Source organism: Bos mutus, chromosome X (assembly GCF_027580195.1).
Source record: "Bos mutus isolate GX-2022 chromosome X, NWIPB_WYAK_1.1, whole genome shotgun sequence".
In the NCBI taxonomy this organism is placed as follows: domain Eukaryota; kingdom Metazoa; phylum Chordata; class Mammalia; order Artiodactyla; family Bovidae; genus Bos; species Bos mutus.
In genome coordinates, this window is record NC_091646.1 from 90229401 (window position 1) to 90248064 (window position 18664).

Below are 18664 nucleotides of genomic sequence, written 5' to 3' on the forward strand. Positions count from 1 at the left end.
TAATTCCCTTACCCTACAATGAGCACCTAACATAACAAATGTCACAAAACTCCCAGAATCCAGTGATTTATTTTAGGTAGAGTTTAAGCAGTCTCTCTAGCAGTGAATATTAATGAATGAATGAACAAATCTGCTACAAAAGAAAGTTCTGGAAAACTGCTTGGGGACCACTGACCATACAGCAAGCAGCCTCCTTCCTCTGCACCACCCCACCTCAGCCGCACAATCTGAAGAGCCCGAGGCCATGACTATACAGGCACAGCCTGATGGACCAACAAAGATCACCCGTGGCCCCTGGTTGCCACTCATTATGAAGGCAAAACCCAAAACTTCTGTCAAAGAGATCTTAGGAACATCAGACCCAAACCTTATTAAGTGCTCAAAATGCTGCCTTCCCAGCCTGCTGAGGATCCATCTATAATGAAATAGTTCTGCTAGCAGATAACTCACTGGCTTCCTATTCTATAGTCAGGTGAAACATGCTGCTTTTGCAGCTCCTGTCCTTCACTGGTCCTCTTTCTGCTTGCTCGCTGAGGCCACACACACACGCGCACCTGCACACACACAGTTTTGTTCTGTCTTTCCTTTAGTGTTCTGCTTTAAGGCTAAATAATCCCATTCTTTCAAACCACCCCTTTCTCCTCTGCTCTGCTACTTGCTCAAATTTCAGAATATGGTTCTGACCAGCACAAAATAGCACGAGTCTGCACGGCTCTTGTCCTGGACTTTGCTGTTGTTGGTGAAAGCTCAATTGCCCTTTCTAAGTGCTTTCCCCACCTCATTTGGTCCAAGTCAGCTTCCACTGTGTATCTTCATAGTTCTGATGTTTATCTTAAGCTTCTGACCATTCCATTTTGTATATTTCCCCTGTCTTTCTTTTGGCATTTGAGTATTTCAGTAACATACATTGAATGTTTCTTAATGGCTAGGATCATGTATTCATTCATTTAGCCTTCACAACACTATGAGTTAGGTATTCCTATTATTCTTATTTTCTCAGTAGAGGAAAGAGAGCTTGTACAAGGTTACATAGTAAGTGATGAAGCAAGAAATTGAACTCAGTCAGTCTGGTTGCAGCAGCTGCCCTATGAACCTGTTATGCTGCCTCCTAGATCATTATCTAATATTTAATGTCACTAGGCTAAGAAGACCAATTGGATCCAGCCCCACCATAATCCTCACTGTGGCCTTACCAGTGGGGTGATAATATTCTTGGTCCATTGATTAAGAGTTTTCTCCTGGACTCTGTGCGGATGGGCAATACCAACATCTTCATAGTCTCCACCTCACTTTTTCTTCCAAGTTTCTCTCACCTGCTAGTGAATGGCCAGTTCTTTCTTTAAATATGTTGATACATTTAACAGATCTACTCCTGGTCTAGGAGACATTCTATCCCTCTAAAATAATTTGCATGTCTATACTAACATGTTTGAATTTTGTAGGTTAACACTCAGGAAACATTTTTCTTCTCAAAGGACACCTCATTTGCACTCCTGTGTACTATAACTGAATGAAATGCTAAGCTGTCTGATTATAAGATCATTTCATCTACAAATTCTTTAGCTTGGTCCTTGAAGGGTGTCTGTATTCCAGAAGGCCAGGGTTCCTCTAGATTTATTGATTAGAAAATGTCTTCCTTTCCTTGTGGTGACTGGCAGAAGAAACCATAAGCAAAGTAAAAGACACGTCTCAGACTGGTAGAAGTTATTTGCAACCCATATAAAGAACCAAAGATTAGTATACAGAATATCTAAAGAATTATGTCAATGATTTGAAAGAAGAAAACAATACAGGCAACTCATTATAGGGAAAAGGGAAGGAGGTTTAGATATGAATAGATCATTCACCCAAGAAGAAACATGAATGGGCAAAGAGATGCTGCTGCTCCTTTTCACTTGTAATCAAGGAAATGCAAATTAAAACCCTGGGGAGATGCCATTTCGCACCTCTCAGATTGGCAAAAGTTAGTAAATCTGATAAAACTAAAGTGTTGGTGACGATGTGGGTAGAGGAACTCTCATCTTACTAGTGGTGGAATAGGTGTATAAATTGATAAAAATCACTTTAGAGAGCAGTTCGTCACAAGTGAAATAAAATGAAAATGTGTATACCCTTTACAACCAAGCATTTCTACTTCTCGGTGTCAGCCATAGAAAACTTCCACACATGCGCGCAGGAGACTTCACTTGAACGTGGTTTCTAATAACAAAACTGTGGAAACCACCTAAAGGCCCATTGTTAGGAGAAACGGAGAATCAAACGGTTGTTTGTTCTCACAATAAACACTATGCATCTGTGAAGATGAATGAGGGGGACCTTCATATATCCACATAAACACAATTTGAGTGAAAAAAATTACAAAAGGGTGTATTAGTAAGATACTGTTTGTGTAAATTTTTAAAACAAAAGCTAATGTACATTGTTATTCGTACCACTTATGTATGTTGCTGCTAAGTCGCTTCAGTCGTGTCCGACTCTGTGCGACCCCATAGACGGCAGCCCACCAGGCTTCCCCGTCCCTGGGATTCTCCAGGCAAGAACACTGGAGTCGGTTGCCATTTCCTTCTCCAGTGCATGAAAGTGAGAAGTGAAAGGGAAGTCGCTCGGTCGTGTCTGACTCTTTGCGACCCCATGACTGCAGCCCACCAGGCTCCTCCATCCATGGGATTTTCCAGGCAAGAGTACTGGAGTGGGCTGCTATCACCTTCTCCCTACATATGTTATAATAGGGTAAACATGTACACCAGAGAAATATACACTAACTTTAGGCAAGCGGCAACCTCGAGATGAGCTCTAGTATATCTTCTTAGATTATGTATAGGTACAAGGAAACAGTCAAGTGAATAGAGCCCAAACATTTGACATCTGCACAATCTCCCTGATGGGTGCTTAGCTGCCTGTTACATTGTATTTTTGTATTTTTGCTTTGTTGTATGTTTGAACTATTTTATACCTAAAAGAAGAGTATATGTGGAATTACCAAAGCGAAGTCGCTCAGTTGTGTCCAACTCTTTGTGACCCTGTGGACTGTAGCCCACCAGGCTCCTCCATCCATGGGATTCTCCAGGCAAGAATACTGGAGTGGGTTGCCATTTCCTTCTCCAAACCAGAGTATAACAGTTCACTGTTGCCCCTGGAATAGCTTGTATGGCTTACTAAAGCAAAAAAGAGATTCTGTGCATCATCAATACCTGTATCCAAACCATAATTAGAAACCTTTCCAAAGCTTATCTTAGGATGGTTCTTTGTGCATTTCCTGGGCTAGAAGCAAAATTAATAAGGGTGAGATGCTTTAATTTGATTTCTTTTTTTCTCCTTCTGTTCAACTTGCTTTTGTACCATTTAATCATCCATATTTCAGGCAGAGCTTTTACAGAGTGTATGAATGTGTGATAGCTAGAAAACTAGTTTTTTAAGATGTTGGTTTTTTTTATATCACATACTTTTGATGAGTAATAGCAGATTTTTTGCCCTAACTACATGGTAATGACCATGTATGATGTGTTTTTTTAATAACAGAAGACATCTCAGTAATTACCATTTTGCTTGGACAAAATAAAATGCAAAATGAAAAGCAGTGTTTTAGCAGAGATAGTGCCTATGGAATAAAAGTCTACCAACTTGCATCGCCTCATGAAAAATGCAGTTGATACTTCCATCACAATGCAGTTAGGACTAAATGATTTTAATGCATGTCAAGCACCCAGCACAGTAAAAGGCACATCAACAAATATATTTTATTCAATACCTTGCTTCCTACTCTCTTGTATGTGAACTTGAAGGGGCAAAATAGAAGTTTAGGACAAACCTAGCACTTCTTTTTAGCATAGGGTCTATTGTGAAACCACCATGAAACCAGCCCTCCACATCTTAAATTTGAAAATCACAACCAAACTGAGGCACTTAGAGGAATTGTGTTCTCAACTGGGTCAAGTATCTATGAAAAAGGACACTGTATCATCCATTGTGAGAGTCTATCTCAACCAAGTTGACATAATTCAGATTATATAGTGAGATTCAATCGCTTTGTTCTGATCAAAAATACAAGTTTCTTTAGAAGTTTATGGTGTCCTTTGGTGCCTGACATAGAAGACTCTCCAGTAAATGTCATATCTGTTGTGAGTATTTTTCCCACTTTGTGCTTTAGCTTTTATTTTTGTTTACAGTTTTTGACACCCCCCAAAAATAGTCTACTTTTTAAAGTCAAAACTATGCATCTTTCCCTATGGTTATTTCTATTTTATTAACAGGAAGTCCTCTCCCTTCCACAGATGAGTTAGTGTTTTAATGCATTCATTATTTACATTTAACTCTGATCCACTTGGAATTTTTGAGGGGTATGATACAAGTTGTTGTTATTCAGTTGCTCAGTCGTGTCTGACTCTTTGCGACCCCATGGACTGCAGCACGCCAGGCTTCCCTGTCCATCACCATCTACCCTGTCCATCACCATCCATGAGTTTGCTCAAAATCATGTCCATTGTCGATGCCATCCAACCATCTCTAAATTGGCTTTTTATTTTCTTTTAAATAACCACAACACTATTTTCAATAAGTGCAGCACTATTTATGATTTCTTCCTTCCCCAATGCTTTTTATGATGTTGTCTTCATTTGTAGGGATTCTCTCTGAAGGAGGAAAGTGTATCAGTCACCCAAAAAAGTTTTAAACCCACTTTGCAAGATTCTTGCACATCGAGAATCTTGGGTTGCCCTCTGATTTGTTTCTGCTTCTACCCTTTTGAGAGATTAATTTGGCATGTAATCTTCTCATGTATCATTGAGGGTCTGCATAGAGATGTGAGCTCTGCTCCACTGATAAGTTTATCTTTGCATGTGCTCCATGCAGTGCCATCATTAGTAAAGGATAAGAATAAAATTTAATATCTGTTAAAAGAAGTTTCCATTCATATTTCAAAAAACTAGAAAATAATTAGCCTGTTAATATGTTTCTGCAGAATCCAGGCTGCCTGTTGAGAAAACTCTATTTCATGCTGTTTTTCTCTTGTGGATAACTTTCAGTAATGCTTTGCTTCACAGAGCTGTAATTATATTAGTTCTACTTTCATATCAGCAGGACTAAAGAATCTATTTTAAAAAGAAGTTGAAAATAAAACCTTCTGTACTAGAACATCATTTTCTTCTTCTATTGACCTGATCTTAGAAATTCAACTGCCATCAAACCCAGCTCTGCACAGAATAACTTTTCCAAAACTAACAGCAATACTCAGCATTTAGGTTTTACTCTTGCAACCAGGCAGTTAATTTTGCCTTTGTTTGGTTTTGCATATGTGAGATATTATTTAGAGACTTGTTCTGAAGATCTGTTGCAAGGTGAGGATACGTATGTACTTTTGCATTTCCCTTTTCTGTATGCTTCTAGAACTAAACCTTGGCTTGGGGGAGCTAGGGACAGTATTTCAATAAGAAATAGAAAACTATATATAATAAATAGCTTCGAATTTGATAAGTTTAGCAAGTTTTTCTAAAAATGTAGAAATATTCTACAGGATTCAGGTTACTGTGAGGTGTATAGGTTACTATAAGGATTCAGTTTACTATAACATCTGTTGTTATAGGTTGACTTTTATCAAGATTTATTTTAACACAAATATTATAGCAAGAACTGACTTAGTGTACTTTTTTATTCTTTGATAATGCCATTGTGCAGGGCTTTATAGGAACTGTCACATTTAATATAAATAATGAGAAAGCTTCTAGAATTATGAGTACGTATGTTACTTTTAATGTTCCTTAACTACTAATAATAATAGATAATGTAATTTAACCATTCAAACTGTATGTTTACAATAAAGACACATAGGGATATAAAATGTTTACTAACAATGTAAAAAAAAATTGAGAACATGAGAGGAAATCAGTATTGTCATACTTACTCAATTTCATTTTGGTATTTGTTGTTGTCAAAGCAAAGTAATAAAAAATTTATAAGGTCTTACTGCATAGTGCTGGGAACTATATTCAGTATCCTATGATAAACCATAATGGAAAAGAATATGAAAAAGAATGTACAACTGTACTTCAGTAAAATAAAAATTTTTTTAAAGAATATAAGGACCCTTTCTCTTAGTTTACTCTCTAGTTATTTTTTAATGTACATGAAAATTTCAGAATTTGCTTTTAATTGTATTCTACAGGTTTTCTGTATTGTTATGAAATATTTTAAACACTAAGATATATACCAGAAATAATATAACACTCATGTACCACCACACAGGCTTAACAAACATTATTAATAATTTGCCATGTTTGCTTCGAATCTCTCCAGATGTAACCATTAACTTCAAATTGGTGTATATGTTTGTGCTACCACATATGTTTTATATTTTTATTGCATATGTATAGATCTGTAAAGAATATGAACATGGTTTTGTATTTTACATAAATTATTTCTTATGGTAGATACCCTTTGCAGTTTTTGTTTGTTTTTATTCAATGTTATTTTTGAGAATTCTCCATGTTGATGCATGCAGATGTAGTTTATTTCTCCTTTCCTTTGCTGATGCATACTCATACTTAGGTTGTTTCCGTTTGTTTAGTATTATGAGCAGTAGGTCAGTGAGCATCTTTACATGTGTTTTATGTATATGTTTCAGTGCTTCTGTAAGATGTATACCTAGCAGTAAACTTGCTGGCTCATAGGGTATATGCATCTTTAATTATACTTTACCAAACTGTGCGGTCCAAGATGGCTAAATTGCTAATAAATCTGTTTTAAGTAAGTTGCAGTCTTAAGTCCTATTGCTAGGCTATTGAATTTTAGCTCATCTATCGTTTGATTTTTACTGTACAGTATTTAAATTCTTTCCATTTTATCTAAGAAGTCATAGATAATAGGTTGATTTCAGATTTGTTAGAATTTTATTAATTATCATTTTATCTGTTGATAGGCTTAGACATAAATGAATACAGTGGCAAATTATACAAGCTTTTCAAATGACAATGAACATATATTTTCTGACATTGTAAGTCAGTCCTGAAATCAGTTAACTGTTAAACACACTTTAAATTAGTATTAGGTACTTGATTTTGAATAATTACTTTAGTGACTTGAGAAACTATGACGTTTTCTTTCATTATTCTATAGTCAAAACCATAAATTTCAGTTAATTTTATAATCTATGTTAACAGCATTAGCCTAACAATATATTTGTAAAAGATTTTATATACAAATGTACTCCAGTGATGACTGTGAGCTTACTCTTGAAATATACTACAATTAAGCAAATGAAATATCACAGATAAGCAAAGAACTTCAGGAAGACCTGAGCTTTGTTTCATGATTTTTTGTTCTTCAGGGAATTAGGCTTCATTTTATCACTTTTTCATATGTTCATCATAAGTCCTTTAAGAAGTAGTCTGAATTTTAGCCACGGCAGATGTATCATGTAGGGAGTATCCTGGTTTAAATTCTGAAGTACTTTCACTCCTGCTTGCTTCCCCTTGAAATCGTCTAGAAAGAAGCTGGCACATTATCTTGCGAATATTACTGGACATCAGGAAATACATGACTGGATCTAAACAGCTGTTAAAAGATGAGAAAACCAGCATGATCTCATTGGTTTTGTGAACGATTTCCTTCCAATAGCAAGACGACACATTTAGCTGTGAAGAAATATAGACAAATCGGAAGGCGTGGTAGGGAACAAAACATACAGTAAAAATGATGAGCACAATGAAGGAATTCCGGGCAGTAGTGGCATATTTACCAGAATTTGGAAATTTTGACCTCTTTTTAGAAATCCTCAATAGATTCTTCCCAATCTTAATATATGAAAGGATGATTAGTAGGAAAATGAGCCAGAACATTACCACAAGAACATAGTTAAAAATTGCTTCTCCTTTTGCATTGACCTTATCTCTGTAATGGAAGCACATCGTGGAATTATGACCTCCTTTCTTAAGGGTTAAAATAATCATAGTTAAAAATCCAGCAAGAGCAATTACCCATACTATACAGCAAACATAAATACTCTGCTTGGTTGTTATTGCCTTCCGTTGTTGGATAGACCGATTAATTTTGATATAACGATCCAAACTGATGAATCCAAGCAAAATAATGCTAATATACATGTTCATATAAAATAGTGTTCCCACAACCTTGCAAAGAATCACACCTAGTGTCCACTTGTTTTGATTAATGTGATACATTATTCGGAAGGGGAGGCAGAAGATAAGTAAGAGGTCTGCAATGGCTACATTGAGTAGGTAAATCTGAATGGAATTTCTTTTGCGGTGGATACCCAGGAATACATAGAGGGCAATAATGTTTCCAACCAGCCCCATGATGAAAATAACAGAGTAGAATGTTATTAACACACTGGAGAGTAATTTTTCATCCATGGAGCAGGCAGTAAAATTTGATGCTCCTGAGACGTTGTGTGGTGATTGAACGCTATAATTAAAGTGCACTCCTTTGGAGGAGCAAGACCAGCTGCTGACTGAAGTTGTCATCATCGTCACCATCTGACTTCTCATTCTCTTCTGTAGAGATCAAAAAGTGAAGGTGCTAAAAGGACATGTTCCTTGAGTGTAGCTTTTATGTCCTCAGATGTTTCCTACAACAGAATGCCAAACATTGAGTGAGTTGTTGTTATGTTTGTAACAATACTTTAGCTCAAAGCACAAATAGTAAATGATTGATTTTTCAGACATTATAAGAAACTTTTATCCTACTTTGGCCCATGTGGATATCTGCACAATCTATGCAGGAGCATTATGGTATCACAAGCCAAGCAGCACATAGTGTAGAAGCTGTTGGAGCATCCTACACTAACTTTTTCTATCCTATGGTCCGTGTTCAAGGTCTGTTATTATATTAAAATCAACTGAACTATGGACTTGTCTTTTCTTGGGGAAGCTGGGATGGGAATAGAAATGGAGATAGAGATGACAGCTTATATTTTTCAAAGATGAGTTGTCAATTTCCCTAAAGTGAAGACGTGAGTGAGACATGAGTAAGACATGAGTGAACTGAACCCACTGCTGACCCCTGTCCAGTTTCCTGCCTTGACTCTGTCCCTCATAGATGGCATTCATTCATTCATTCATTCATTTTTGCACCTATAGTACGGAGAAGGCAATGGCACCCCACTCCAGTACTCTTGCCTGGAATATCCCGTGGGTGGAGGAGCCTGGTAGGCTGCAGTCCATGGGGTCGATAAGAGTCGGACACGACTGAGTGACTTCACTTTCACTTTTCACTTTCATGCATTGGAGAAGGAAATGGCAACCCACTCCAGTGTTCTTGCCTGGAGAATCCCAGGGACACGGGAGCCTGGTAGGCTGCCGTCTATGGGGTCACACAAGAGTTGGACACAACTGAAGCGACTTAGCAGCCATGTAGTATGTGACAGACTGTGGCAGTCTCTCATTCCACAGTGGGAATAGAGGTGTATTAGAAGGCAATGGCACCCCACTCCAGTACTCTTGCCTGGAAAATCCATGGACAGAGGAGCCTGGTAGGCTGCAGTCCATGGGTCGCTAAGAGTTGGACACGACTGAGCAACTTCACTTTCACTTTTCTCTTTCATGTATTGGAGAAGGAAATGGCAACCCACTCCAGTGTTCTTGCCTGGAGAATCCCAGGGACAGCGGAGCCTGGTGGGCTGCCGTCTATGGGGTCGCACAGAGTCGGACACGACTGAAGCGACTTAGTATAGCATAGCATAGCATAGTTGCTCAGTTGTGTCTGACTCTTTGCACAAATAGTAGATGGTTGATTTTTTAGACATTGTGAAAAATGTCCGACTGTGACCCATGGACTGTAGCCCACCAGGCTCCTCTGTCCAAGGAATTCTCCAGACAAGAATACTGGAGTAGGTTGCCATCCCCTTCTCCAAGAAATAGAGGAAAGGGTCATAAATTTCTTTTTCAATCTAACACCTCATTGAAGGTATTAAAATCACTTGCCTACCGGGGTGTGCAATTAATATAACAGGCCAATAGAGCACAGCACTTGCCTGGTTAGGTAGACTCGCAACATTTGCACAGGAGAGCAAAGTACCAAACAAAACCAAGACAGGTGATGATGGCCGCCAGAGAGTCAGATTGGAGAGTCCGCTGACCTAGAAGCATAGAGTGGCAATGTAAATAGGAAAGAGGACGTGCAATCCAAGATTTTGAAAGCAAGTACCTGCAGTTGACATAGTCTGTGGGCTAGGGCGTTTGGGACTGTTGGTAGTGTGTGAATTCCACTTGTCTGTGGCAGCAGACAATGTAAGCAATGCTATTTGTTACCTGCTCTTTGTTGGGCATTGGCAGCTCTGAAGAGCTCAGTCTGAGAGGTCATCATAAAGAGAAGATGAGAGGATAGGATTCTAGGGGGTCTCATCGCATCTCTTTCTTAGAATGACTGCCATACTTCATTACAGAAGCTTCTTAGCAGGTGTAACAGACATTCAGGGTCTCATATCAAAATGGGACCTAACTAACTCTGTGACCTTCAGTCAATAAAATAACCTTTTCTAAGCCTTAGTTTTTTTGTTTGTAGAAATGAAAGAAATGCATTCTACAAACAACAAAACTGTTCTTTTGTTTACCCTGGCATATACAAGTGTTCAGTGACAGATTTAAAACACCACTTTTTGATTAATTTCATTTTGGTGAATATCTCGTGCTAAGTCGCTTCAGTCATGTCTGATTCTTTACATCCCTATGGACTGTAGTCTGCCAGTCTCCTCCATCCATAGGTTTCTCCAGGCAAGAAGACTGGAGTGGGTAGCCATTACTTTCTCCAGGGGATCTTCCCAACCCAGGGATCGAACATCTCTTATGTCTCCTTCATTGGCAGGCGGGTTGTTTACCACTGTTGTTGTTCAGTTGCCCAGTCATGTCCGACTCTTTGTGACCCCATGGACTGCAGCATGGATCAGGCCCCTTTGTCCCTCACCATGCCATCCAGCTATCTCATCCTCCGATACCCTCTTCTCCTGCCATCAATCTTTCCCAGTATCAGGGACTTTTCCAATAAGTCAGCTATTTGCATCAGATGACCAAAATACTGGAGTTTCAGCTTCAGCAACAGTCCTTCCAGTGAGTATTCAGAGTTGATCTCCCTTAAGATTGACTGGTTTGATCTCCTTGCTATCCAAGGGACTCCAGCACCATAGTTCGAAGGCATTAATTCTTTTGCGCTCTGCCTTTTTTACGGTCCAGCTCCCACAATGGTATGTTACCAGTGGGAAGACCATAGCCTTGACTTTATGGACCTTTGTCATGAGTTATGTCTCTGCTTTCAACACACTGTCTAGGTTTGTCATAGCTTTCCTGCCAAGAAGCAAATGTCTTCTGATTTCATGGCTGCAATCACTATCCACAGTGATTTTAGAGCCCAAGAACAGGAAATCTGTCACTGCTTCCACCTTTCACCCTCTATTTGTCAGGCAATGGCACCCCACTCCAGTACTCTTGCCTGGAAAATCCCATGGATGGAGGAGCCTGGTAGGCTGCAGTCCATGGGGTCGCTGAGAGTCGGATATGACTGAGCGACTTCACTTTCACTTTTCACTTTCATGCACTGGAGAAGGAAATGGCAACCCACTCCAGTGTTCTTGCCTGGAGAATCCCAGGGACGGGGTAGCCTGGTGGGCTGCCAGACGTCTATGGGGTCGCACAGTCAGACACGATGGAAGCGACTTAGCAGCAGCAGCAATGGGGCTGGATGCCGTGATCTTAGTTTTTTTAATATTTAGTTTTAAGCCAGCTCTTTCACTCTCCTTCTTTACCCTCGTCCAGAGACTCTTTAGTTCCTCTTCGCTTTCTGCCATTAGAATGGTATCATCCACATATCTGAGGTTGTTGATGTTTCTTTACTCTCCTAATATTTAGCACCTCCTAAATACTGCTTGTAAAATGAAGGTGAATATGACAGAGACCCTGCTCTCGGAAAATATCTTTTCAGGAGTGTGCATTCAGACTTTGAATGCTGTAAAGTAGATTTGAATTACTGTAATTCATTTTCTGATTTGACATTATACACAGAGAAAAACATTTGAAAGAACTTAGCCCTTCTTAAAACTCTACCCATAATTTCATCCAGAAGCAACCATTTTAGTAGAGCATGAAATTCCAGTTTAAATTTTTGTAAAGAGGGAAATTGAATCCTCAGAAGGGGAACTGACTGGTGAAGAGGAAGTTATGTAATCCCCGATGACAGCCTGTCCCCAGAGTGCAGGGCTCAGAATAACAGAGGAAGGGAGGCAAGAGGACTGAGTCCAGTCTTTTGTGTGTCTCAACTGCAGGGAGCCAGATTTCACAAAGTTGTTAGAAACGTACAGGCGTGTTTCTGGTGATCTGAAATTCTAAAAAGGAAAAGGCAATCTAGGAAGAATGGCAGGCTGCCAAAAATGGAGCTAAGCGTGCAGTGTAGATTACCAGGAAGAGAAGGGCCCCTGGAGAAGGACCTGTGTTACATGGTCACATAGGGAGATGACTGAGGCTCAGGTAGAAACAGCTCATGGCCACTGATGAAAGTGAGCTGAGGTATGACAGGTGACGTGATTTTGAGAGCTAAGATAGCTGAAATAACTTTGAAAACTGTAGAGGGGTTTTTTTGTTTTTTTCTTTTATTTTCTCCATTGCTGTATTTTAAACTCCATTAGAGGGCGACAGAGGATGAGATGGTTGGATGGCATCACTCATTCAATGGCCGTGAACTTGGGCAGGCTCTGGGAGATGGTGAGGGACAGGGAAGCCTGGCGTGCTGCAGTCCATGGAGTTGCAAAGAGTCGGACACGACCGAGCAACTGAACAACAGAGTTAGGAAACAAGTCTGTTTAATTTGCCTCTGTGTACCAAGTGCCTAGCACAATAAATGCTGTTGAATGAAAGAAGGGATTTACTCAAAAAGTGTGTGAAGTCCTACATGTGGATATTAAAATCGACTGTTCAAGTACAGGAAGGGCGTTAGCTCCATTAACAGAAACACAGTTGTAGTTGACTGCAGTTGCCATATCCATTGTGTGATGTGGCTGCAACAAAAACTAACCTGTCCTTGGTTGACTTCATGCCTATGGAGTGTCTTAAATGAAGACTGTCCTACTAATCCAGTTCTGTCCTCAGCTGGTAAGGTTTGACCCTGAGTACAGGGTTTCATCCTCAGCAGCACACTAACAGAAGGCCACAGAGCCAGTGGGGGGTGGGGGTGGGGAAGAGCAAGGAGCAAGTGGAAGGAAACGGGCACCTGGAGATGGGAATGCGTTCAAGGCCGTGGGGAAAAGGACTGCACCTTGTGTTGTGTGTCTCCCGAAAGCAGAACAAGGACCAGTGAGTGAAAATGCCAAAACAGATGTTGTCTCCTTTTAAGGAAATACTTTTTTAGAATGAAACCGTCTATCTTGGGAAGTAGTAAGGGTCTTACCACCAGAGATTTTTTGAGACTACCATGATTGGGTACTTTGTAGAAGAGACTCAGTAACTCTCAGTCCTGGCTACGTATTAGAATCCTCTTGATGGCTTTTTAAAGATACCAATGCCTGGCCCCCTCCCTAGATCTTCTGATTTAATTGGTCTGGAATGGGCTCCAAGCAATGGTTTCCTCTAAAAGCTCCTCAGGGCATTCTAATGTACAGTCAGAATTGAACCCTCGAGCTAGATGACTGAACTGGTAAGTAATATTTATTTAGCATTTGCTGTGTATCAGGCAGTGTGTTAATAAGAGTATTTATATTATTTCATTTACATAATCCTTATAATAACTTTGTGAGGGAGGTATTAATGAAAAATAAAGATGTTCATGATTGCTACCCATGGCCACACAATCCATCTGACTTTCAGAGCCAGTGATCCGTTTCACCAAACCTTGCTCCTCCTAATCCCAAATGATCAGCATTTTCTTTATTAATGATGAGTTCTGTCAGCAATACTTTGATATGATTCCTTTAACATTATTCACACTAGCAGTTTTAAGGAAAGATTATATCACCTAAATTTACCTCTTTGGAAAAGGTACTAATCTTTTTGTTTGCTATGTTCATGAAAATAAGTCAGTCAATCCAGAGTTTGCTGAAATTCTCAGAATGCTGAGCAGATTTTCCCCCAAAGTATGTCTTTCAAACTTATTTCTAGGCCTGATAGCCATGATCAAGATGTTTCTAGAAAGCCATTTAGCACAAAGCCTGAAACCATTTGCCTCAGCTCCAATCTGCAGATAAAATAAATAATAATTGAGTAAGATCACCAATAAACCTTCCTTGTTTTGCTGCACTTTCAAGCTCAAAGAGAACAATGTATTTTTTTAATAATAATAATATCCATCATTTAGAAGCCTATATTGAATGGCTAGTGTTGTCATTTATTAATGAATTAACAGATTAGATCCCATTTTGAACTTAATGGCTGATTTCTGTCTCCTTTACAATGTGCCAGTCACTTTCTGTTCCCAAGGCCATTTAATGATGTTTTCAAAACTACTTACTTGATTTGTTAAGAATGGCCAGTGAAGATAAGAAACAAACCACTACATTCACAGAGTGGACCAGTTTCCCAGTGGATATGAGTTGTGACTTGTGTGAAGCGGTCACTGTGGTTTTTTGATAGTAGATGGTTAATGGTTTTTAATGGTATTACTTGACAAATCCTGACGTTCGCAACCCTGTTATTAGTGCTGCACTGTACCCACTAGCACCACCTTTCTGGGCCAGTAATTTTTCAACTGGCTGCTATAGGAACTTCTGTACTAGGGGGCAGGACCCAAGATTCCACTGTAGCCTCCAATGAGCAAAAGCTTTTTAAATGCAGTTTGAGGGGACTTCTCTGGTAGCACAGAGGATAAGAATCTACCTGCCATTGCAGGGGACATAGGTTCAATTCCTAGTCCAAGAGGATTCCACATGCCACGGGGCAACTAAACTCATGCCCCACAACTACTGAGCCCACACTCTAGCGCCCCCGAGCCACAACTCCTGAGCCCGTATGCCACAAGTACTGAAGCCTGCCTGCTCTAGGGCCCGCAAGCCACAGCTACTGCGAGCTGCAGCTACTGAAGCCCATGTGCCTACAGCCTGTGCTCTGCAACTACAGAAGCCACGGCAATGAGAAGCCCGCACACCACAGTTAGAGAAAGCCCACGCAAAATGACAGAGACCCAGCACAACCAAAAATCAATGGTAAAAGATAGTTGAAGCTTTTCCGAATTTATAGCTAACAAAATACCAGTGAAAATTATTCCCATATAATAAATTCATGTATAAAAATGCAGTTTGGTTATGTTTGTGAAAACATCACATAGAAAATACATACCTATTTGGCAGTGCTATCAGCCTTTCACATTTGTGGTTTGACGTGATATCCACTGAATCACTCAGGCCATGCTTTAAAAATTGCACTAATTGCTGCATACAAAATGAAAATTAAAAAGCATGTCATTTTGGAAAGAATACTATTAGTAGTACATAAGATTTTGTTATCAATTTAACTGTGGTTAAAACATTTTTTTAAATTTAAGCGCATTGACTAAAGTGTATTTTGCTTTTTCTTTTCTCTAATATTCACCATAGCAACCTCTGAAACATGAAACTTAAATTTTAATTGATCTGGTAATGACCATAAAATAGAAGCCATATAATAAAGAAAATACTATCATTAAAAGTAGAGAGTCAGCATAACTTAAAAGGTACTTATAATACACTGGAAATAAAGTGTGTTGCATATGAAAATAACTTAATTGATTCAAGTAGATCTGCAAGTCTTTGTCCAGGATACAAAACATAGTACAAACAATGTGACCACATTGATAGTATGATCCTAAACATCGCATATCCTAAAAAAGATACGGCCTCATTTTAAGTCAAGTCAAGGCAGTGGTATCGTTCAAGCAGTTTACTCAGAGTTCTGGAAGCAAAGCATTGCTAGTCACCCATGAAGCAGGTTTCATTTTTATTATTCAGATCATCAAAATGTAACTTCAAAAAGGATCATTTATGCAGTTGAAATCAAGGCATACTCACAGTTCAGGCTCTCCTGAAGTAAAAGGAGCTGATCCCCAAGCTTCCCTACACACAGACTTGTCTTGGTGTGTCAGCTGGGTTCCTCCATCCGGTTGTGGTGCAATTGGTTGGGTTAGTCTTTTTTAATATATTTGAATGTGGTAATAGGTGTATTTTTCGCCTTTCTTTTTTCAATATGACAACCCTTAGACTCCCTGTGAAAATATTAAAAACTTCACCACTATGCAAAACTTTTATCTTTAAGCTCAATCAACACTTAACTTTAGGAAATTGCTTATATCTTTTACATGAATACCTTCCACCTTGACAATTATGAAAAGTTTTCCCTCCCCCCCCAAATAAAGAAGTCTATAAATTCTAAGCTAAAATAGTCATTTTCTGTTTTTCCTAAGTAATGATACGTCATATGCTATCTGGACCTTTAAAGCATAAGCATTTAATTTCTCTTTCTGGATTCATTTTAGAAACTGGCAATCAACATAAAATAGCATTCCTGTATTGCATTATAGTAACATGAGTAATGAATCGTTCTATTATTTAAAGTGTTACTTAGTGTATTTTATGTATTCCCTTAATTAAGACCTTGGATTTATTTTCTAACAGAATCTCATAATTTTAGGATTAGATGAAATTTGTAATAGTATTCTCTCCTTGATAAACTCTCCCAAGTAGATTGAAATATCTCCTATATTTTAAAGAAAATAGTGAAATTACTCTACAGGGAGTGTTTTTGGTCCTAGTCCAGTGTTTAACCACTATATGTCCATCTATGTAACTGCTGGCCCTGCAGTTTAATCACATTTCCCCTTTTTTTTGGTTGTTGTCATCTGAAATGAAGAAAAGTTAGTTCTTATCCTCCCCATAATTATTGCACTGCAACTCTGTTTATTTTGCACTAAATAATATTTAACTCATTGGGCTTTATCTAACAATTTTAATTATCTTGGAGTACATTCTCTCTACTAAATATCATATTCTCCAGTGCTCTTAGTTTGTTATAAATTTGACACCTAGGATGGAGTATTTTTAAATTGCTAGAATAAAAACATTTTGTAGCTCTTACTTCCCCCTAGAACTTCTGAGAAGGCAGATCATTACTGTATTGGTCTGGGAGGAATTTCATGTGGGGAAGGCAGGTATAAAAAAACACATAAATTAACTACCTTAACTATTTTTAAATGTATAGTTTAGTGGTGTTAAATATATTGTGCAAATATACTTATATTGTTATAAGTATATAAGTATACGTATATATACTTATATACGTATACTTATATAAGTATATAAGTTATATTGTGTAAGTATATTTATATGCTTCAGTGGTGCTAAATATACTTATTGTTATGTTTGTATCTAGAAATTTTTCATCTTGCAAAACAAATTCTGTGTCCACTAAACAAGAACCCCTCCTCTCTCTACCCTCACCCTTGGCAACTACCTTTCTACTTTCTGTGGTTTTCAATACTCTAGACAATTCATCTGAGTCAAATCATACAGTATTTGGCTTTTTATGCCTGGCTTATTTTGTTTAGCATAATATCCTTGAGGTTCACCCATGTTGTACCATATGACAGACTACTTTTTAAAGGTACATAATATTCCACTGTATGTACAGACCACATTTTCTTTATCCATTCATCTGTCAGTGAACATTTGCATTGCTTCTACCTCTTGACTGTTGTGAATAATGCTGCAATAAACACAGGTGTACAAATAGCTTTTCAGAATCCTGGCAGGAATTTTTTAATGACTAGTGTTTATTATATGTTCTATTTCATAAAATCTAATATAAATTTTTTATCATAGTAGCTATTTTTCCACACCTAAGCCATCCCCTTTTCAAAACACTAATTCTGTTTCAATCTTCAGTTCCCTAATGACCCTGCTGCTGCTATTGCTGCTAAGTCGCTTCAGTCGTGTCCAACTCTGTGCAACCCCATAGACGGTAGCCCACCAGGCTCCCCCGTCCCTGGGATTCTCCAGGCAAGAACACTGAAGTGTGTTGCCATTTCCTTCTCCAATGCAGGAAAGTGAAAAGTGAAAGTGAAGTCGCTCAGTCGTGTCCGACCCTTAGCGACCCCATGGACTGCAGCCCACCAGGCTTCTCTGTCATTGGGATTTTCCAGGCAAGAGTACTGGAGTGGGGTGCCATTGCCTTCTCCGCCTAATGACCCTACTGTGACCCAATTTTGAGTATAAGCTTTTCTTAGTTCTTCCTTTGTATGAGCCTTTTTCCTGTTCATTCTGAGCTTTCTGCTTTTTGTCTCGGTGTTCTTAGCTTATTCCCATACATCCTCTTCCGCTCACCCTTCCCCTTCCTTGAACTTTGTTGCTATCTTAGCTCTTTATACAAAAGATAAAAGTAGAAAAGAAGAAATAAACAGATATGCTGGTTTCGTGCTCTTACTGATATCACCCGCCTCTCTTTATCTAAATCCCAACCCTGGTTAAATTCAGCTGACCTCCCATTCTAGGCCTGAACCCCACCAGCTAAAATGAGGACCGCTGGGTGTAAACACAGAATAGTGTTGATGGGTCTTGCTTTAAACTCATGACCACACGCCTTGAGTGGGCTCCTATGCTGCCAGCAGTCCTGCCCTATTTCCTTAGTCTGGGGCTTCTCAAAGCATGGGTTCCCAGACTAGTAGCATCAGCGTCACTCAGGAACTTGTTACAAGTGCATGTTCTTAACCTCAT

The 18664-nt window shown here is 38.9% G+C and overlaps 2 protein-coding genes across 10 annotated transcripts in view; one reads left to right on the forward strand and one right to left on the reverse strand.

The window, feature by feature from the left end:
* The window catches only part of CASK (calcium/calmodulin dependent serine protein kinase), a 374249-nt gene that overhangs the window by 214195 nt on the left and 141390 nt on the right, over positions 1-18664 (forward strand). The gene's annotated exons all lie outside the window — the stretch shown is intronic.
* Positions 6738-16077, reverse strand: GPR34 (G protein-coupled receptor 34). Of its 2 annotated transcripts, XM_014476287.2 has the most exons (4): positions 15968-16077; positions 15261-15352; positions 9983-10087; positions 6739-8578 (listed from the first exon to the last, which is right to left on the reverse strand). In XM_014476287.2, the coding sequence occupies exon 4, from the start codon at positions 8496-8498 to the stop codon at positions 7368-7370; it is 1131 nt and encodes a 376-aa protein (XP_014331773.1). In that variant the 5' UTR covers positions 8499-8578; positions 9983-10087; positions 15261-15352; positions 15968-16077; the 3' UTR covers positions 6739-7367. The 2 variants fall into 2 exon arrangements, with proteins under 2 accessions (XP_070222128.1, XP_014331773.1); XM_070366027.1 differs by lacking the exon at positions 9983-10087 and having other exon boundaries at positions 6738-8578.